Source organism: Hipposideros armiger, unplaced genomic scaffold, assembly GCF_001890085.2.
Source record: "Hipposideros armiger isolate ML-2016 unplaced genomic scaffold, ASM189008v1 scaffold_104, whole genome shotgun sequence".
Lineage (NCBI taxonomy): Eukaryota > Metazoa > Chordata > Mammalia > Chiroptera > Hipposideridae > Hipposideros > Hipposideros armiger.
In genome coordinates, this window is record NW_017731454.1 from 2,970,569 (window position 1) to 2,993,753 (window position 23,185).

At 36.2% G+C, this 23,185-nt stretch overlaps 1 protein-coding gene across 1 annotated transcript in view; it reads right to left on the reverse strand.

The window, feature by feature from the left end:
- Positions 1-23,185, reverse strand: part of NEB (nebulin) — a 214,711-nt gene that overhangs the window by 91,848 nt on the left and 99,678 nt on the right. The window contains exons 68-86 of the mRNA XM_019646509.1: positions 22,126-22,233; positions 20,584-20,895; positions 20,073-20,276; positions 19,049-19,153; positions 15,980-16,087; positions 14,425-14,736; positions 13,402-13,605; positions 12,830-12,934; positions 11,755-11,862; positions 10,095-10,406; positions 8,336-8,539; positions 7,194-7,298; positions 6,947-7,054; positions 6,232-6,543; positions 5,325-5,528; positions 4,411-4,515; positions 3,387-3,494; positions 1,564-1,875; positions 409-612 (exon numbers count right to left, since the gene is read on the reverse strand). Coding sequence (XP_019502054.1) covers positions 409-612; positions 1,564-1,875; positions 3,387-3,494; positions 4,411-4,515; positions 5,325-5,528; positions 6,232-6,543; positions 6,947-7,054; positions 7,194-7,298; positions 8,336-8,539; positions 10,095-10,406; positions 11,755-11,862; positions 12,830-12,934; positions 13,402-13,605; positions 14,425-14,736; positions 15,980-16,087; positions 19,049-19,153; positions 20,073-20,276; positions 20,584-20,895; positions 22,126-22,233 — 3,540 coding nt within the window. The remainder of the gene's footprint in view (positions 1-408; positions 613-1,563; positions 1,876-3,386; positions 3,495-4,410; positions 4,516-5,324; positions 5,529-6,231; positions 6,544-6,946; positions 7,055-7,193; positions 7,299-8,335; positions 8,540-10,094; positions 10,407-11,754; positions 11,863-12,829; positions 12,935-13,401; positions 13,606-14,424; positions 14,737-15,979; positions 16,088-19,048; positions 19,154-20,072; positions 20,277-20,583; positions 20,896-22,125; positions 22,234-23,185) is intronic.

The window sequence follows — 23,185 nt, forward strand, 5'->3', positions numbered from 1 at the left end:
ACATCACTAATCAAGTCCTGGTTTTCCTGGTCCAAATGACTATCATAATGTCTAATATTAAAATGTCCCTGGACTTTTTAACTTATTTTATGACTGAATACCAATAAAAAGGTGGCAATTTATGATCACGGTATTTAACTTGTGGACCTGTATTATAGGCAAGGGCTCAAAATGTGTTCAAAGTGTGTATCCAAAACTGTGGAACATGAAGGTGCCCACCACACTGATATTGACCAAAGAGTTACCTGAGTAAATGAAATGTGGATGCTGTTAATTGATTGGCTGTATAAAATTCTATCTGGACACATGTACCTTCAAGATTCTAATGCTGGTCTGAGCAGTTTAAAGTTCACATTAGAATTTTTACCAAGATTTGTTCCATTGGAACATATCATGAACCCGGCTTACCTCACTGATCTGTAGAGCATTGATCTTTGCGAGGATGACTTCAGGAGTATCAACTATGCTGGTGAACTTGAGGGCCTCGGGTCTTATACGATACAACCTTTCATTCAGGAGGTTTTGGGCATTCTTCACTCTCTCCACTTCCACAGAACCCTCTGGTAACCATCCAATACCCTTCATCCATTCCAGGTCTGATTTGTACACGTTCTACAGGAAGGAGAGAACCACAGCATACAGAAGAGTCAAACTTGTCTTCCAGGGCACAGTGCCAGCAACCTGCACGTCTCTGTTTAAATCATCTGCTGGCTAAACCCAGGTACTCAAAAATCAACATTCAATGTTAATATTTGGGCGTTACATCTCTGTCACACATCTCTGGGAGAAGTTCACAGCATCCTACAGGAATTGGAGCAGGGCTGCTAAGTGGCACTTTTAGAATGCCAGACAGCAATGGCACATAATTTTGTTTTTATATGAGGTTGAGCTTCTGTGCTCACCACTTGAAATCTGCCTTTTATGTATCACTGGGAATAACACCTTTAGGAATTTAGGAGAATTCCTAAATGCACATATAGTGAGAAAAAAAATACATACCTGTATCTATATACACTTTTTTCTCTATATAAAAATATAATAAAATGCATACATAATGAGAAAAAATACATATCTATATCTATATACATGTTTCTCTATATATAAAAATATAGAGAAAATATAAATATTTAAAAATATATTTTAAATATTTTTTCCTATATGTGTCAGATAAACTTGAAATCCAACCTCTCCTCATGCTTAATCTGTTTCTGAAATTTAGATATCTGATCATACAAATATAATAGATCAGAAAAACTGGGACTGAAATTTTTTACCTAATTTCTGCTTTTACTGCTATTAATTTTACTGCTAAAAGAATAGCAGTGATTTTCATCTTGATGAATAAGGCCTTGCCACATAAGAAGGAATTCTCTATAAGATAAAAAATGGTCAGAAAAATTCTACTGTAGAAAAAAATGTGTAGAAAAATTCCACACTTCATGAAGTGTACAAAATATGTTAAGTTCTATTAAGATTCCCATTTACATTATATCCATAGGGAACACACTGTGAGTAGATACACAAACACGCATCGCTTCAGGAGTCTGATGATAAGGTACGTACATCGCTCTGCAGTTCATAGGCCTTCTTAGCCTGGATAACATCATTTTGATCTGGCAGGCATATCCACTGGTGCAGATAATTGCGATAATCAATGTCACTAGCCAGGACCTGGCTTTTCTTGGCTTGAACAATTGACATCATGTCCAACGGTGACTGGTGGATTCCTTTAGACTTCTCATAAGCTTTCTTGTATTCTCTGTCACTCTGGATCTTGGCAGCATGGATAGACCATACCAATTTGGGGTCATCTTGTAGGCTGCGGAAACCCACATGGTGGCCCAGTTGCTTGCGGTAACCTTCTTTGTATTTGTACTAAAGTTGAGAAAAATCAGATAAAGAGATATAGGAAAATAATGTATTAAGGAGTGCTTTTCATTAAATGCTTTCAAAACATTTTCTTAGCTTTAATGTAAATTGGCTCAACATTGGCAGTCATTACATATTTTTCAGTTTATTTTAAGGTAATTAGAGAGGGTTATTTAGGTAGTTTTATAAAGAACGTGAATAAATCAAGAGGGGGATATATGGTGAACAAGAGTAACAAAAAAATAATAATAGCTAACATTTACTGAGCAATCACTATACGCCAGACACTAGTATGAGTGTTTCAAATGTATTAGGCTAATCCATATGAAATTCCTGAACTCTTTAGTTAAAAATAGTTGATAGTGACAATTATAATCTCATTTATCCTTGCAACATCTCTATGTAGTAGTTTTATTATTATAACATGTTTCAGATGGGGAAAATAAGGCACAATGGGGTAACCATGGTCCCCTAGGTTGTCTGACAAGTGGAACGTTAGGTCAGATGGTCCCTCAAGTGTACTGGAGGTCCCTCAGGTAGGAAAAAGTCATGTGTGTGGCTTAAGAGACTGACAAAAACGGTGCATGTTTCAGGAATGGAAAGCAAGGTTGTTGGTTTGGATCAAAAAATGGTAACAAAAGGCCTGTGGACAAGAGTTTCCAGATTGTCCACGCTTGTCCTAAGTGTCTCAGGATTAGAGTAAGATAGTTTTTCTTTCTTTTTTATATATGGATAACACAGGAAATTTTAGACAAAAGGGAGAAAGAAAGAACCAGACATAAAGCTGATACTATAGCTCAACTTTTTTTTAGAGATAAAACTGAGAAATAAGAAGGAAGAAACAGCTGGATACATGACATAAAAAATAGAGAAGAGGATAATTAGTTTGACTATTAGTAAATTTTAAAATTACTGTTAAATGCACTTCAAAGGTTACTAAGAGCATTATACATAAGCCTCCAGGAAAAAGTCTTGTATATAAAATGGGATTTCAGTCTTAAGTCTTTGTGTATGAAACTTTTATCTGGGATTTATACTTATGGAGAATGTCATTAATATTTTGGGAGTAAAATCATATTGCATTGATTCCTGAATTTTTCCCAAGAATTTTACACAGACCCTTTACAATATTTTACTTCTCCTTGGAAACATCTTAGAAGTTATTTACATAGATACCTCATCTATGCTTACCTTAATGATTTGCATCCCATTTTAATGTTTTTATTTTTTCAATATTATTATTTTTTTTTAGCTGAGTCATCCTGCCACCTGTTGGCAGCTCAGCGGCAGCTCAGCTCGGGTTGGGAATCAAACCGCTAATTGTTCAGAGCTCGCACTCTTGAACAAGGTCTTAACCAACTGAGCTACTCAGCCGGCCCCTATTTTAATGTTTTAAATAAAGTCTTTTAGTGTAAGACAAAACGTGATTGTTTGCATAAATTAAAAAAAATTCTTGAAAAATACTCTACCTACTTGTACAGAGAAGAAAAACCACAAGGAAATAGAAGGCGCTGTACCTCACTGGCGATTTCTCTGGAGGCTTTGGCATGCTTGATTTCAATGGCGTCTGCTCTTAAGTCATAGCCTTTCTGCTTGGCCTCATTCCAGTCTTTCTGATAGAGTTTCTGTTGAGGGAAAAATATTGTGGACAAGGATTGAAAATAAGTAACTATACTCAAAGTAGTCCTAATATGAATCATAAGGTATAATGTATATGACAGCAGCATAAGAAAAAAAAGTCACTTCTGAATCCTTTTGGTTGTTGGCTACTTTGTGGAGTACCCTGGTACTTCTGATTAAAATTTTAAAGGTAAACATCTAAATCTAAGATCTAAATTTAAACATCTGAATTCAAACTAATGTTTGAAGATTTGCACTTATCACAATATGGTCCACTTCGGAAAAATTTTCATTATATAATACATGGAAACTAAGAACCAACGGTGAAGTTAGAGAACCTTCACAAGGTACCATATAAGACCTGATAAGATTTTTTTCTAATGTTATCCTTTGAGTGTTTAGAGGTCTTTGCTAAAGAGATGTGACCTAGCTATCACACATATCCTATACTTTGTGTATAATTAAAAGTTGTCTTTTGGCTTTTCTTATGGCCTTGAAATGTCAAACAAAAAAAGTTCTTGATCAATCAAAAACCTATAAAGACAGTAGAGACTGTAACTGCTTATACTTTCTTGTGCAAGAGGCATTGAACCAGGGATTTCATTGTTCTCGATTAATATACAATGAAACTGAGCTGTAAACACTGGATATAAGACAATAATTTCAAGGTTGAAAGGGAATACCAATAAGATTTGCGTATCCCAACTCTTGCAGTCCAGGCACTGAGCCTTGTATCTAAACTAATGTTTAAAAGGGAATTTCCATTCATATTGTATTGGGAATGGCAGCTAAAGAAAAAGTGCCTAGAACCAAAAGCTGTAAACATTTCTAAGAGAGGTAATTTGTTGATTATAACACACTCCATAAGCTGACAGATATCGTTCAATAAAGGCATTTACACTTCATATTTATGTCTCTTACATTGCTGATTTGCAAGGCATTGATTTGGGCCTGTAGCATGACTGGCGTGTCAGAAGGAATGTTGATGTTGGTTTTATCTTTATTCCAGTCTTCTTGGTACAGTTTCTGTGGAGAGAAGGGAAATATTATTTTAACACAGCAATAGAGAATGGATATCTGAAATACTAAGTCTTAACGACTATTTAACTTGGAAAATGTTTTTATATATGTTTGTGATGATTAATTTTATGTGTCAAGTTGGCCAAGCCACAGTACTCAGACATTTGGTCAAACATTATTCTACATGTTTCTGTGAAGGTATTTTTTAGATGAGATTCACGTATCAGTAGGCTTTGGGTAAAGCAGACTACCTCCCTAAGGAGGGTGGGCTTCGTAAAATCAGTCAAAGACCTTCATTAAAAAAAGACTGGCCTCCCCTGAGCAAGAGGGAATTCTGCCAGCGCATTGCCTTCAGGCTTGAACTGCAAGTCCTTTCTGGATCCAGCCTGGTGCCCCACCCTGCAGATTTTGGACGTAATGGCCTCCACAATTGTGTAAGCCAATTCCTTAAAAACGAATGTCTCTCATACACATGCTATTGGCTCTGCTTCTCTAGAGAACCCTGACTAATATAATGTTATACCATTTAATACATAACATTATGCCACAGGTTTTAGCATTTTATAGGACTTAAAAAAATATTTGTTTTCCTAAATTGTAATGGAGTGACATTTTCCATCTCAGTGTTTCAAAGTACGTGTGTGTGGTTGGGAAAAGGCACGTTGGCATTCGTCAGAGCTCTGCTTTGTGTGTGCCTTCAGAGAACTAGTTGCTCCCATCACTATAGTCTTTGAACAGTCCGCTTACTCAGTGTGGGTGGCCTCATCTGCACAGAGTCCTGTGAAAGGAAAGCATGGTAGTAGGACAGCTCTTACCTCACTGATTTGCAGAGAATTGGCTTTCGCCAGGACAATTTCTGGAGTGTCCACAATGCTAGTGAATTTCAAGGCTTCCGGTCGCGTCCTATAGAGCCTTTCATTCAGCAGGTCTTGAGCACCCTTCACCCTGGTCATTTCGACTGAGCCTTCTGGCATCCAGCCGATGCCACGCAGCCACTCCATGTCTGCTTTATACACACTCTAAAAAACAGTAGAAAATTTCTTCCAATGTTAGACACACCATTCCTTCACTGAAAAATAAAGTTCATGGGATTGAGGGGCTGATACACACAGAAGATGGTGGTTCCAAAAGTGTAGGACCTGAGATTTTACATGATGTGGGGTTTTAATATCAATGACAGAGTAATTTGTAAAAGCATAATTCTTTATGCTAGCCATGAATAGGAATAAAACAGTAATAACATTCAATTGCATGGTAATTATTTAAAATTAAAAAAAATTTATATGACCGAAACATTATTAAAAGGAAATTTTGTCGGATCTCACTCAACTTTTATCCTGTAATAACTGACCCAAGGAAAGTACATTTAATGTTTTGGATATAGTATAGTGGTGGTAGTTTTTTTTTTTAACATTTATATAATTTATGTTTATCTGAACTATATTTTCATTGCCAGAAAATAAAAATGATATGAAGTAAATAATCTGGAATCTGGGCCAGTGAATAAAGGACATGGCCAAAGCAGGGTTCTTTATCTACATTCTTTGCTCCCCTGACATAACTCCTAAATATGGGTTTTTTAAAATTAAACAATGTGAATGGCACCCCCCGGGGTTGTGCAGTATACAACCCATGGATGGGTCTGTCCACAGAGGCACTGACTGGACAACTAGGAAATCTATGCCCTCCCATTCCACCTTTCCCAAAGTTCATGGTACGTACATCACTCTGCAGTTCATAGGCCTTCCTTGCTTGGATGACATCATTTTGATCAGGTAAGCATGTCCAGTGATGCAGGTAATTTCGGTAATCAATGTCGCTGACTAGAGTCTGACATTTCTTGGCCAACAAGATGCCTAACATGTCCACTGGGCTGCTGAACTTGGTCTTCCACTTCTCAAAGTCCTTCTTATACTCTCTTTCACTTTGAATCTTCCCTGCATGTATAGCACACATAATCTTGGGGTCATCTTCAACGCTCTGGGCTCCAATGTGGTGGCCTTTCTGTTTTTCATATGCTTCTTTGTATTTGTACTAAAATGTCAGAAATATAGGTTTAGAAACCCAATTCTAAGACCATATACATGCTGACAATTACAGACAACACGAACACTTACAAGCAAAGGAATACAAAATAAGAATTTCATATTGCAAATATTTTGGAGTCTCTGAACAATTTTAAACTAACATTTTATACTATTGTAAACAACTGTAGTGTAATCATATGTCATCATTGGTGGAAACCTTTCCCACAGCAACTCTAACTACAATTCCAAAGTATATTTTTCTTCTCTATGACAACAAAGGGAAGTGTCTTAGGAGATAGGAAGCAGGAATGGAGGGATACGTGTGTAAGCAGTTACAAAGTGTGGCCCACTGGCTACCCTACAGTTGTTCAACAATGTGACACCAAGGGGGCTAGACGGAGGGCACTTACGTCACTGGCAATGTCCCTTGAGGCCTTGGCGCTTTTGATGGAAATAGCATCAGCTTTCATATCGTAGTCCTTCATCTTTGATTCATCCCATCCCTTGGTGTAAAGTTTCTATGTGGAGGACAAGACACAATAGAGAAATGAAAGTGTTACAGACAGTTAATAGGCCAATCCCAGAAAGGAAGGTGATACGATAGAAAAAGTACTTTAATTACTCCTAGAAAGGCTTAACAATCAGGAAGTCTCTTACTTGGCTGACATTGACTGAATTGCTCTTGGCTAGCAATATTTCTGGGGTGTCTGGCATCACGTGGATGGAAGTTTTGTCGGCATCCCAAGCTTCCGTGTATAAACGCTATGAGGAAGGTGAGGTAAAACCTTTGTTAAAGCCAATACTTTACAGTTATTATCAAATTTAACTCATTAAACTATAAAATAGCTTTTTAAAGTTTATTTTGGAGGTGAGGGAAGCAAAAGGGTAATGTGGAGAGTGAGACATGGCAATATTTAAAAAGCTGTATGATAGTTTCATAGCTAATATGAAACCACATAATGATATCAATTATTTATTCTTTTCATTCAGGGAAACTCAAGTTTACTCATAGGACCTCCAAGGTTGGAGCTTGGCTGTAGAACTATGATTTAGTAGAAATCCCTAGACTTTAGAGTCAATCCCAAGTTCAAACCCAACTCCACTACATCCAAACTGTGTGATCTTGAGAAAAGTACACAATGCCTCACATTCTTCATTTTTTAGAGGGGGATAATTGTGTCTCTTTTTATTAAGCATTTTTTGAAGATAAGCCACAACATGCAAAATGCATGAGTTACAGTAGGCACTCAACAAATCTTATGGTGTTTCATATTGTTATTATCACTGCAGTTGCTGTTGATGGGTGTGGTATAGAATAGAATTTCTTGAGTTTTAATACCCCTAACTCTGGAGTTCCAAATTGGCTGAGAGCCAATTTCATATTCTGTACTGAGCACTCTGCCTTACTATCTGAATGTTTGGAAGATGTCCAGACAGGTGTGGGAGGATTCAGAAAAGTTCAATTCAGTCTAAAATGTGCAAATTGAGGATCTACCCTTTGGATAAAAAATTAACCCAGTCTCAATAAACAGAGTGCTAGAACTCAGAAAAAAAGAAGTGATCATCTGTCTTGTGTAGTAAAACTGAAAGCAACAATAGCAGCTCGCTTTTCAAAATTGATTTCCACACCTGAGGTAGAAGAGTAAACCAGGCAACTAATTCGAGTTGTGCCTGGCACTGCTATAAACACTGGTTCCCATACTTCAGAATGAAATGCGAAATGGTTATACATTTCTCACTTTATGAGCTGCATTCGTGGGAGGTCTGACTCAGGCAACTGGAAACAGCTGGAGACTAACCTTGTTCATTGTCAGGGCATTAGTCTTGGCCAGCACAATTTCTGGGGTGTCGGTAATGCATGTGAATTTGAGCTGGTCTGCAGGCTGGCGGTATATCCTGTCACTCAGGATTTCTCCAGCTCTCTTCACCTTCTCAACCTCGACAGAGCCAATGGGCACCCATCCAATGCCTCTCATCCACTCAAGATCAGCCTTGTAAATAGCCTGGAAATAAAATAATGTCAAATATTTACAGACATTACCTAGACAGCCTGATGTCTGATCCTGAGCTAGCATATACAGATGATGTGTAATTCTGAATCTCGCTTGTGTCAATTCCCGGGAAGACCCACGGGATGGCCTTATTTTGGTACAGAGTTGCTAGTCAAACATTTTGTCCCTGAAGGTAGCCAGTGTTTACTGTTCTAAAGATCCAGAAATCTCTCTAATAATATGTGATTTCGCTGATACAAAACCATTTTAAGGAAATTACTGCCTGTCTACTGATAGAAAGAGTTTATTTTCCGATTTGATTGCCCAAACCTCCTTGTGTGGGAATAATACTCTGGTAGAATACATTTTGCTCCTTTCTCATTGGGCAATGGCCTTCACAGCCAGTCGTGTAATATAAAGAAAGGATGACCACTACTGGCTGACCACACGTTGAATTCATGTGTTTTCTGGGGACATCAAAAAGGGAGTCTTTTTCCATATAATTCTATATATGTGCTTCTAAGCCAAAGAGTACATGTATTTTCACTCTTATTTATCTTATTTTCAGTCCCTTGTTTGTGTTATAATTCAAGTAAAAAATATATTTGTATCTTTCATTTTTCTTCTTTGAATTTAAATAATTGGTTGAAGGGGAAGTCTTCTCATTAGTAAAAGTAACAATTCTTTTTATTTTTATGGATTTTGGGAAAATTCCTTTTTACAATGCCACTACTTTTATCATCATTTCAAAAGTGACTACCTGTGAGAGCCTGATGAAAAAAACAAGGAGCTACTAAACCATTGATTGAGTCCTAAGGACAATTTACAGACTGACAACGAAGTGCCTAACATATTCTAGGGAGCTATTGTTTTCACCTTCTTAGATGAATTATCTCAAAGTATAATTCATTCCTAAACTTTTCACATTCCTTCTTAGACATTTTCTATAAGTTAAATAGTCAGAAAAATGATAATGCAATCAATTCATTTTGAAAATTAGGGTTTGAAACTAGAAATTCTTAACCTGGCACCAATGAACTTGGATAGAAAAAAACATACCTTTATTTTCATTAACCTCTAACTGAAATATAGCATTTCTTTCAGTTATAAGTTTAGGCAAGAGATCATAGTAGTAAACACTACATGGGACTTGGTCAGCAAAGAAAACACAAATATTTTCCTATCCTATTACAGTTGTTGCAGACATCTTGAAATATTTATGCTCATCAATTCTTTGCAATTAAACTAGTTATTATATCCACTACTAGTTCTTTTTATTTAGAGTGTTAATAAAAAAGCATGTATATTACTATGTCACAGACTTAGTTTAATATTTTGATAACTATATTTTGATGTGATTGGTTTCTTTTGAGACTATATATATATATATATATACATATATATATATATATATAATTATTTTATTTTATATATTTCATGACATTGTCCTGAGAAGTTGTCCATAGGTTTTACCAGATTGCCAAAAGATTCCATGGAACAAAAAAAGTTAGAACCTCTTTTTAAAAAACCTTTTAAACACATGCTAAAGAATGTTAGCTACACTCACATCACTCTGAAGGTCATAAGCCTTCCGAGCTTGAATGACGTCATTCTGATCAGGCAGACAGGTCCATTCATGAAGGGGATGCTTGTAGTCTATGTCGCTTACAAGGATCTGGCACTTCTTGGCCAGCACCACCCCCAGCATGTCCACTGGGCTGCTGTACTTGGTCTTCGACTTCTCAAAGTCCTTCTTATACTCCCTGTCACTCTGGATCTTGGCCACGTGCATGGACCACATCATTTTGGGGTCATCCTTAATGTTTCGGGCCCCAATGTGGTGGCCGAGCTGTTTCCGGTAGCCTTCCTTATATTTGTACTGAAAAAAACAAAAGGGATATGAGTCTAATGTCTATCACATTTTATAGCTTCATACACACATTATTTCTTTTGATTGTCCCTACCACTGGCGTGAAGGAGCAAGGTTACTATTATCAACCCCATTGTATATAATAGAAACCTAAAGCCTAAAGGGGTTAAGTGATTTATTTGTTCAAGGTCACATCATAAGTAGGTGTCAGAGCTGAGACTGTAATGGAGTAGCTTGTGGATCCTAATATTTTCCCCCTTCTCCTAAACTATACTACTTAGTTTACATTGGATTGCTTAACAAGTAAAGGCAAAACATCTTGTGTAATCTAAAAGAGCATCTACTTAATTTAAAGATGTGGTTATTTTTTCCTGAAAATGCTTAAATATTTAGACTATTCTAGAATAGACCCCTTGTAATTAGAATTTATAATGAATTCCCTGGTCAAGGATATGGGCTACATTTAGATAGTTTCACCAGGAAATACCTTCCTTATTAGCCTGTCAGTGTTACTGATCTTTCACCACGAGAGACTCATGCCTTGGGTCAACACTCTATCTACTTTTAAAATTCAAAAATAACATGTTATGGTCTATTTTACCATGAGGTGATCGTAGTGTGAGTTCTCCAGCTTAGGAGCCGAAAAAGCTTATGTAACAGAAGGAAGGAAGTATAAACCTAAGGCATGGAATCTTTCTAGAAGGAAAGTCTATATTTGGGTTCTAAGCAGCCCTGGTACAGAATGAGGGCCTTAGACATCCTCAGGAAACGTTTCTCATGAGAAGGGAAGGAATAGAGAGAAGAGACACGTGGGTACTGAGGAAAAGCTTTGCTTACTTCTCAGCTTGTTCTTGTAATCAATAAGGGGCATCTTGGTAAGAAAACCTCACTAAAAGTTACAAAGGACAAACCAAAATTCTAAAACGCATCCATCATCTAGTCTTCCTTTAATGCCAGAATAAATGAATAGAAGTAGTAGGAAAGTGTTCACATTTATATTGACTGATTTGCATGTGCTACAATTTGTTGTTTGCTTTTTGTTATTGTTTTTTTTTTTAACAAATATCTGGGTCAACTACTGCTCAATTTCTGACACTCAAAAATATGAGCCTTTTTTAGTGCCCATAAAACACTTATTTTTAAAAGATATACCTCCATCTTTGACTTATTAACAGGTGTAATGGACATAGCATCTTGTATTTTTCTTTGTTTTTATTTGTCACTTTGTACATAGGGGAATCATTACACGAAATTTAGACATGTAGGTACAATAAAGATTCTGTCAAGAAAGCTATAAAAGCTTCCATTTCTGAACATCTTTGAATAAGAAATGCCTCTTCCAAAAACATCAACTTACATCACTAGCAATTTCTCTTGAAGCCTTGGCAGCTTTGATTGGAATGGCATCCAAACGCAAGTCATAGCCTTCCTTCTTGGACTCTTCCAAAGCAAGTTTATAGAGTTTCTGTAGGAAAGAGAGTCATCAAATCATTCCTCCTTTCATAAAAAATAAAACTGTTAATTATTAAATTTTTTCATCCTTATTTAAACAACATAAACAAATCCACAAAGTCATGTATTAGGATGGGTTAGTATAAAACTTGGCTTCTCGGGCACTCAAGTAATTTAAGGCACATATTCTAAATTTTGGGATTTTACTGATTGAAAAATTTCAAAAATTTTGGGGGGATATCAGCATATGGTTGCCAAAATTTTGTTTTGCCAAACAAGCACATGTTAAACAAAACACACAACAGCAACAATAAAAACCACCAACTATTTACTATCACCATCATAATATAAAAGAAAGGCCATCTTAATACCAAAGAAGGAGAAAGAATAAGACAGTATTTTAAAATTGCATGTATTTGGATTCATAAAAAACTCAATGTATTGTCCTTATTATTATTATTATTTTTCTCATTTTGCTGTGGACTATCACCCCACATTGTGATTGATCGATAGAGAAGGGTTTCAGAATCATCACCCTGATGAAAGTGTTGATCCTGAAAGAGATGCCTGGAAAAATGGTTGCAAATAACATTAAATGGTAAACAGAACATTAATGAAGCAGCAAAACAATACAGGGCATGATCACTGGCTGGGTTCCAAACCCGTGCCTGCCTACTAAATAGTTGAATAAATGACTTGATACCCACACTGACGTGTAGTGGAAGGCTTTAGAAGTATAACTCCTATTGGGATATTTCTCCATAAGCATTCCATTCCCTGATACTCTGTTGCTAAAACACTGGCCTACTTTGAGGACCTACCACATGGCCCAAAACTGAATCAAGAGATAACTGTCTCTTTTACTGGCAATGTTTATTTGGAGTATGTATAATAAACTAGTCAAAACGTCTCACTAAGGAAATGGTTCCAATAGTTCATTTTTGCCTTTCTGTTTTTTATAAGATCAATAGTTTACTCACATCACTGTAGTTTATTCGGTTGAGTTTGGCTAGCATGATTTCTGGTGTGTCAGGCATGACATGGATTGTTTTCTTATCCTTGTCCCAGGCTTCAGTATATAAGCGCTATGGAAAAAAAAAAAAGGTAAGAAAACTTTTTGGAACTCACAGACTTTATTTTTTTATTCTGTGCCACTCAGCTCTCCTTTATACAAAGTAGAAATAAAATGATTAAAGTTGCATAAATTCCTACCTTTCATCTAGATGAATTACTATTTCTAAGAGTATTTAATCACTATTTCATTGATTCAGTGTTTTCACTGTTTCTTATTAAAATTATTTAATAGTTCTGAAAAGTATAATTGGGTTGTGGTATTTAAATTTTGTAATTATGAAATATTACAGCACATAGTATTTTTAACATCAGTTTGATATTTTGAAGTTTTGCTAAGTAACTATGGTGTTATAATGGAAAAATCATTTCTGAAGGTATCATAAATCCTATAGGAATCTTTAAAATGTAGTGATATGTCAGAATGTTACCTTGTTCTATGGTGAATTCTGATATCTAATGCTGAGGAGTGAAGGCTCACCTTATTCATGTTTATAGCATTGCTCTTTGCCAGCACCTGCTCAGGGGTGTCAGTTATGCTGGTAAATTTCAGTGCATCTGGACGCTGACGGTAGATATTATCACTCAGTATCTCTGTGGCCCGCTTGGCTTTAATAACTTCCAAGGAGCCAATCGGAACCCAGCCAATGCCTTTCATCCATTCAAGGTCTGCCTTATACAAATTCTGCAAATCAACAGATAAAAAAATGCATTTATTAATTAGTGTTTCAGATTCATAGTCACAAAATGGCTCATACTAGAGAAATACAAGAGCATAGGTGAACAGTTAAGGCTACCAGCACAGCTGATCACTCATTTATAAATATTATTGAATCCTGAGTATATATTTTTTTCTAAGCATTTTTTTGGTACAGAGGATTGTACCCAGAATGATGAGAGAGAGATCTTTTTAAAAATTAAAAGACACAGTCATGTCCTTGAAGGTATTACAAAATTTTTACACAAGATAAGTTATTAGATATTTCCCTAATTATTCATTTTATTTTCTTAATAGGGCATTCTAATTGTTAATAAGAATTAGATGATTTGTTTTGAAAAAGACAAGCATGTCTTAGTATTTTCCTGTCAGTAGGAATAAAATATGAATGTTTTTAAAAACAATTTAGTATAAAATAATTCTGTTCCCTCTCTCCGCACTACCCTCCATTGACATATACACACATTTCCACCACTTGAGCCAAAAATGTGCATCTACGTATTTTTGAGAACTAAGTTTCGTCTAACTCAGACAAAGGAAGCCCAAATCACTAGGAAGAAATATACCTGTATAAAATTGATAATATCTATTTTATTTCCTCTTTTACATATAACTTTCAGGGAAGAAAATTTGTGAAATAAATTGTAGTGCTTCCAATGGGAAGCCGTTTCCATATAGCCAATTGTATATGATGGAAAATATACAAACAAATTCCAGTGCATTGCGACTAGTCAGAACCCATGGACATGTTTCAGATCATGCAGAACCAGCCTCGGGGAGACTTACATCACTCTGGAGGTCATACGCTTGCCGAGCATGAATGATATCATTCTGGTCGGGCAGGCACGTCCACTCATGCAGAAGATGCTTATAGTCCACGTCACTAACCAAAGCCTGACATTTCTTGGCCAAAACGATACCAAGCATGTCCACTGGGCTGGTGTATCTGGTCTTGTATTTCTCAAATTCTTTCTTGTACTCGCGGTCGCTCTGCACTTTGGCGATGTGGAGGGACCACATCATCTTGGGGTCATCATGGATTGCTCGGGCGCCAATGTGGTGGCCCAACTGCTTACGGTAGGCTTCTTTGTATTTGTACTGAAAGAGAGAACCCAGTCAATGTGAGGAAGTATGAAGTGCTGTTCCCTGTTGCTCTTTCTGTGGTGAAGCTTTTCTAGGAAATCCTTCAGACACCAGGAGAGTTGCATCCCATGCTGCTGAGATGCTACATATTGGAGTGTGCTGACTCCCAAAGAAGAGGGTGGTGTGCTTATTTTCAAACGTCCACAGGATAACTCCACAATGATTCCTTATAGTATGCTAAACATTATATTTTGACAAAAAGTAATTAAAAAGTGAACATTGAAACGGTGAGCTCAACTACAGAGATCATCAGTGTCTCAGCAGTGGATGGGCACATCTGAGGTGTGTTTACATGGTTCATTAATTTTATTTTTCTAAGGCATTCTGAGAAATAATTTCCTCTGCACAAATAATCTGGGGGGGGGTGTAGTTTAAAACTGGGAAATGTTTGATGGGTATAAAGTATCAGATTTTGCAAGATTAAAAAGTTCTGAGGGCCAGCCAAGTGGCTCAGTTGGTTATGAGTTTGCTCAAGAGTTTGAGTTCTGAGCAACAGCGGTTCGATTCCCAGCCTGAGCTGAGCTGCCGCTGAGCTGCCAACAAGTAGCAGGATGGCTCAGCTAAAAAAAAAAAAAAAAAAAAAAAAAAAGTTCTGGAAATCTTTTGCACAACAGTGAGAATATGATTAATGCCACTGAACTGTATGCTTGATAATTGTTAAGATAGCAAATTTTATGTTATGTGTTTTTTTATCATGATAAAAGAGAAAAAACTACAAAAGTGGACAATATTGCTACTCTTGGATTAATGTTTAAATTGTCAAGGAATCTGATGTTTTCATTTTTAGAGTAAAGGAATATTGATTTTTGTGGACCTCTCAGCAAGAAAATTGACAGCTTTTTTGCTGCCCTGTGTTCTTCGTCAAGCCATGGGGGAGAACTCAGCTAAATTTCTCTGGCATTTTTGCCTTGAGTGTATCCTGAGGGGAGCTCAAAAGGCTTTAATTAAGGCACTCAGTCTTATTAAGCAAAGACCAAAAGACAAGTCAAAGGAACTACATTCTAGTCCCGGCTTTGTCCTATGATGCCTGTGATCTTGGCAGGTTACCTACTATCTCAATGCCTCAATTTATTTGCCTATACAATGAAGGGGTCAAGACGGATGCTGACTAAAGAGACCTCCAGGTGCGTTCCAATAATGTGATTCCAGCAGTGGCTGGCCTATTGATACCAAATGTAGGGACTTGATCAGCTCTTACATCACTGGCAATGTCCCTGGAGGCCTTGGCAGCCACAATGGAAATGGCGTCGCTTCTCAGGTCATAGCCTTCTTTCTTGGCTTCCTCCATGGCCTGGCGATAGAGACTCTGAGGAAAGAAGTAGTAGCTGTTAGATAGGTACTTGGTTCCATTCTAAATTGTATTTTTGTCAAAGGAAGACTAGTTTAGGTTGCAGAACTGCACTAGTATATTTAGCTTTAAATAAATTTAAAAGAGATGTTTTTCTTTTACTTTCTATTTATCCAAGCTATATATTTAAATTGAAATTTTACATTCAGCAGGTTTTAACTCCATAAGTTCTCTTTGCATAAATTCTTATAGATTTTAGATATTGACTCAGTAGCTCTCAAATGTGTTTGGGTTGTTTAGCACTTGCTCGTCTCGTGAAGCAAGCAAGCAACAGTGATTTATTTAACTCCAAATTTGAATTAGGAACAATTTTACTAGCAAAGAATATGATTATATAATGCCATGCAATATTGATACTACCACTATAAGTATGTTTGTATAGTTAAACACTGCTGAACTAAAGATAATCAATACACTTTTTCTGAATGTCTTTGTTAACGTTGATTTGCTCCCTATTTATTCATTTGTCAACTGCTGGAAATTTCTAGCAGACATGGGGATAGCAGATATCAAAGATTCATGAGTCAAAAACACAAAGCTGATAAAATTTTTCATTTGTTAATTTTTTTCTGTGAATTGGAAAAACATCCATTGTTGAGGCTGTATAAAAACAAAATCTTAAATGAAAGGAAAATCCTTTAAAAGTGTGGCAGAAATAATGAAAACTAACTGTTTCATTTTTATGTCCCATTCTCAAAATTAAATTGAATTAAGAATGCAGTAATAATATCTGGTTTGGAATATGCTGCAGAGATGCTTAATTTTTAAGCAACTTAAGAGTCCTATAGTGATGTTATTGTGTGTGACAACTTACATTCTTTTTAAGATTAGATTTTACAAGGAAGCAAAGTGAAAATAAGAACAAATTTGATATATTTGAGATAAAGTGTCATGGGCATTTGTTCTTATTAAAAATTTCTAGAAATATTTATTTTGTAACTGGAGAGTCAAATATTTCATCTAGTATATTTTTTCTTTGAGGAATTTGTCCTTATGAATAAGTGGAAAAATATGTGCTCAAATCATCTCATGGCTTCAAACCAAATAGATTTCTTTCATTCTTTCAATATTTGAAAAAGAGGCAGAACTTTAAAGAAGAGGACATTTTTAATTATCATCAAGGCTACGTTATAAAGCTTCTTTGGTAAGTTATTAACTCAAGAGAACTAAACAGGTAAATGAGAATAAGAGGAAAAAATAAGATGATGTTGCTTGGTTTTGTTTATATTTATTGAGCGAAGTATAGAATGAAGGTACCAATGGTAATGGGTTGAGAAGAAATTTAAGTAGGCCATTCTGAAATCTAATCTTCAGAAGACAGTCCTTAGGGAATTAACATTATCATGCAATTTTAAAGAAAGTACATCCAGCTGAAATTTTTAGAAATAAAAATAGCCCAATTTCCTCTAGCAGTCTGAAAAAAACCTATCTCATCTGACCTAATTTTAGCACAAGGGAGAGGCTTAAAAGTGTCTTTACAGTTTGGGACAAAAACTGACATCATCTGCCTTGGGTGAGACAGACATCCTGGGAAAATTTAATCCAACAGAGAGGCTTTGTGGCCAAGAAAAAATTTGCTTACTCAAAAATGATTGTAGCCCAGGTCAATCAAATACTTCTGATAAGGCGTGGGTCTGCTTTATAATGCTAGAGAAAGGGAAATTGTATTCTCTTCATTTCCCTTGTCTTTGATATAAGCATGCCTCTTCTTTAGGGGTACATTATAGGCAAAAGTAATTAACACGGATAAAATAATGAATAGGGCCAAGTCTTGAAAAATGAGTACTTAAATTTCCCAGTGTTCTCAAACTGAAGAAAAGTCTGCCTCCCCGTCTTCTTTTTTTAAACGAAGACACACACACACATAAGAAATTAGAATTCTTCTTGGATAAACCAGATAATTCTTAATTTTGTCATAAAAAAATTGGGCAAGAAGCTGCTTCTACAGCAGTATTTCTGGACTGCAAAGATATGTGATGACAAGTTTAGCTGGAGATAGCGCATAAAAGAATGTATTTTACTGTCCTGGGGCAATTCTGATATGGATGAATTTAAGAATTCCCATTTCAGCTCTTATAAGTAAACCTCGAGTTATTTTGAGCATATGAAATAAATCTAATTTTCATGGTGACTTTAGTGTGAAGAGAAAAAGTTAATTAAGCAAGTATTCTGTTTCAGGCTCCACACTGGGCATATTATATGTATGATTACATCACAGAAATTTTTTTTTCACTATTGTTTTTAATTATTTATTTCTTTTAGTTACACTTGACATTCATTATTATTTTGTATTTGTTGTAGGTGTATAGCATATGGTTAGACATTTATATAATTAATGCAGTGATTTTCCCCCAATTAGTCTAGTATCCACCTCGCACTATACATAATTGTTGCAACATTATTGACTATATTTCCTATGCTGTACTTTACATCCCTGTGACTATTTTGTAACTATCAATTTGTATTTCTTAATCCCTTCATCTTTTTCAACCAGCTCCCCAGTCTGCCACCCTTCTAGCAACCAGAAATTCTTCAAGACAGGTATTTTTATCCTATTTTACAGATAAGGTAACTGAAGAAAAGCTCACAGAACAAATTTTGAAGTAAGTACTACTATCATAAAAAGCAATAACTATTTTTTAATTAAAATTGCAATACGTTTCAATCATTAATAGTTGACTTTGAGAGCCGTTTTCTCTGCTCCTCACATGGAGATACTTTTGTATTTTTCTATTTCTCTATCTTTCTATCTATCTACTTTTTGAATACAATAATACACATATGCAGGGTAAGGTAATGGGCATAAGAAAAACAAAACTAAACTATGGTCCACAGGAGAATTAAATCCATAAATCTGATCTTTCTACTACATCAGCAAAAATCTACTACATCTACTAGATCAAGGAAAAGTGGTCTTACCTCACTGTAATTTATTTTATTTTGTCTTGCTAACGTAATTTCAGGTGTATCAGGCATGATATGGATTTGGGTCTTGTCTTTGTCCCAGGCTTCTGTGTATAAGCGCTGTGAAGGATAAAAAGGTTATTGAATTAGAAATACAATGTTTGCTGCATACAGGATTTTCCAATTTAGAGATCAGGACCAAGTTGAAAGCCAGTCCCCTCACTATCTGTGCTGTGTGCTGTATACCAACATTCTTTAATCTCTTTAAAGAATTACAAGATATTTATTGTCACTAGAGATAAGTGTAGACTAAGATATGACCAGTAAACCTGTGTTTCATTATAAGACCACATCCACTCCAATTAAATTAAAAACAAGTATTTTCCAAGCATATATGCACATCCATATGTACTGTGGTTATATAAACAAGCCCTACCCATGGTTTTGTTTGTTTGCTTGTTTATTAATTGCAAATGTACCTGGATATGCCATCTCTTGATTTCTTTTTGATAAATGTTATAGAGATTTGCATTTGACTTGTTTGTTCTATACTTACTTAGATAAGTACCCAACAAGGAAGAAACCTTGATACAAGCCATGTATAACTCTCATAGATAGACACCAAACAATTTGTACACCAAACAGCTGTCCTATTCTTAACTCTGGCTATTTCACAAGAAATGTCAAAGCAGAAATTCCTATATATATATATATATATATATATATATATATATATTTTTATATATATTTTTTTTTTTTTAGCTGAGCCATCCTGCCACCCATTGGCAGCTCAGCTCGGGCCAGGCATCGAACTGCTGTTGCTCAGGGCTTGCACTCTTAAACGAGCTCTTAACCAACTGAGCCACTCGGTCAGCCCCCTACACATATTTTTGGAACCCTAATGTAACTGAATAGAAAACTCAACCAAATCGCTATACATACAATGGCAATTGGATAAAACCAAAAAAGAGTAACTTAATTATAATTATTCTCAAGGACTTACAGCCCTGTTTTACTTTCCCCCAAATTGGGGGCTCACCTTGTTCATGGTGATGGCATTGTTCTTGGCCAGCACCTGCTCCAGGGAATCAGTCACACTGGTAAATTTCAGCTTGTCTGGAGGCTGGCGGTACAGGTTGTCACTCAGTATCTCTGTGGCTCTCTGGCACTTGACCACATCCAGAGAGCCAATGGGGACCCAGCCAATGCCTTTCATCCACTGGAGATCAGCTTTATACATGTTCTGGTGAGATAAACACAAAAGCAAGTTTTACTAAAGCTGTTCAGACACTTGATTTCAAAAATGAAAGAAAAAGGCTGGAAAACTTGGATTGCCAAACTTCATGTCTTTTACAATATGAAGCCCAATTGGATATAGCTTCATGGTATTATATTCTCTCTAAAAGAAAAGCAAGGCACAGTGAATGAGAGGTGGAGAGAAAAACATGTTATTCTTTCTGAGAGCTTTACCTGATCCGAGACCATTACCTATGTATTACTACTATCATGAGTGTGGTCACCAGTGGTATTTAACGGGTCTCAGTACTCACATCGCTCTGCAGTTCATAGGCCTGCCGAGCATGGATGACGTCATTCTGGTCGGGCAGGCAGGTCCACTCGTGCAGGTAGTTCTTATAGTCCACGTCACTGACCAAGCTCTGGCACTTCTTGGCCAGGACCACCCCCAGCATGTCCACTGGGCTGCTGTACTTGGTCTTCCACTTCTCAAAGTCTTTCTTATACTCCCTGTCACTCTGGATCTTGGCCACATGCATGGACCACATCATCTTAGGGTCATCCTTAATGTTCCGGGCTCCAATGTGGTGGCCGAGCTGCTTACGGTAACCATCTTTGTATTTATACTGAAATAAAAGCAGTCATTTAAAAATATAAATAAATAAAAAGGGTGACAGGTCTTATTAATTTAAAATGTCATTTTAAAATTGGTAATTCTTGCAGAGAAATGGAATCATCTGAATATCAACTTATCTCCTTATTCTAAACTCTCATTAGACTTCACAGCAATCCTCTAATGGGAAGATGCGCCAAACATAGTATTATGGTTTGCAGACATTAAGTCCCTAGAAATAAATGCAGCAACACATTTTAGAAAATCAATCAGAATTATATGCTGCCTTTTCTTCATCTTGAACCAATGAAATCACTAACTCAGAAGTTTTACATATGAGTTTGAGATTTACTCCTGAGTCTACAGGTACCATTTCACCCTCCAGCCCACCCATCAGTCCTCTCAAATCTGACTTTGCTGACTTTTACTGGGTCACTTGACTCCCTGAAATGGACTGGTTTGTGTTTCCCATCCTGCGTGCCCTGCTCTATCAGAGATCAAATTTGGCTGAGGTTTGCTGGAGTTAATTGAGAGAACAAGCAGATTACATAACTATAGGAGAGCATGTTGGTGGTGGGTAAGTGCTGACTCAGGATATTTTCTCTCCAATTTAGGCAACAATATCACACAAACCCTAATGTATATTTACAGAAGTCTGAATTCTCCACTAAAGGACCCACTTCCTTGAGAGACAGCAAAAAGAGAAATCAGGCTCACCACTTTATTGTTTTGGTTTTTCATTGTTTTTCTCTTTTTGTTTAAAAAGAACTCAAAAGGAAGCACTTAAGGTAGTTTCTTAATGAAAGAGTTGGCAAAAACCCGGAGCAAGTTTGGGGAAAGACGCCTTTTCCTGGACTTGGCTGTACCAGGTCTTTTGCTGATGTTGAACCACATGTAACCAAATTATTTTTTTGTAACTTTTCTGGCGTTTTCTTATTTCTGTGTGGGCTATGTGCTCAAAATATGGAGATGAATGCTTCATATTTGCAGATATGAACAACTGTAAATTGAAATTCAATTTTTATACTGAAGTTTAGATGACCCCTCCACTTATGGGACCTGAATATTAAAGTCTTTTAGAGTTAAAAAATATGAAATAACTTTTTCAAATGAAAAACATTTCTTTCACTTAAAGCACGTAAGAGTGCTTGAACTACCATCCAGATGCACCTTCCTGTTGTGATAATGACCGTGTCCCCCTTCCCCATCCAGCCATGTACATACATGGAGTGTTGCTACTCACATCACTGACGATGTCCCTGGAGGCCTTGGCTGCCACAATTGGGATGGCATCGCTTCGCAAGTCATAGCCTTTCTTCTTTGCTTCTTCATTGGCGAGTTTATACAAAGTCTATAGAAAGAAAGTCAGAGTTAAAGCAAAAGACTTGACAGAAATCATTTGGAGATTATCAAAAGACATATACCACATCACGTAAAAAAGGATAGGCTCTAGAAACCATTTAAAATTCTAGCAATATTGGAAAGTAAATAAATTACATCTTCCCCAAAAAACTATATAGCATTAGAAACAAATGAGATATAACAATTGGTATTAACATAGATTGATATATTTATCTATTATTAATCTATAATGACATATAATAGATTAATATATATCATATATACATTAATATGATATATTATGCATAATGTCATAGATTAATATAATCTAGTAATATAGATGGATGGACAAAGCATTAATCTATACATATTTCTAAGTCAAAAAAGAAATTGCAGAACAATGTTTATTTGCTTATAAATATATATTTATATACTTTTATTCATTTCTTTATTACTTAAAATTTTTTGACAAACATAACATTTTATAACGTTTAAAAACAGATGAGAAAAAGATTGAAGTACAATTTAAAACATAGATAACTTGACCATAGTCACAACTTTGTTTCTAAATTTTAGCTATATCATATTAGTAAAACATGAACCTATAAAATTGCATTTTACTTAAAAAAAAAACATCAAACACAATAATCAGTGTTGTTCATGGAGAATACTTCTTCCTATGCCTGAGGTTTTCCTTCTACGAAAGGAGCTCAATTATTTTATCTCTGGCCTTACTCCTTTCTCCGTGCCTTTACTCTCTCTGCCCCTGGAAAGGAGCAGTGATTTATTGATTTATCTAACTGGTAGGGGTGGGATAACTGGGCATGCCCAGCTCAGCTCTGACCTGCGCCCTCTAGAAACAAGCTCAGTGTCTTCCTCTGTTTCCCTGGCCTCTGCACAGGAACTCACTCCCGAATGGAGTGGAGATGATTGTCCTGCTCCAGTGTGGCCTATGCTTGCTT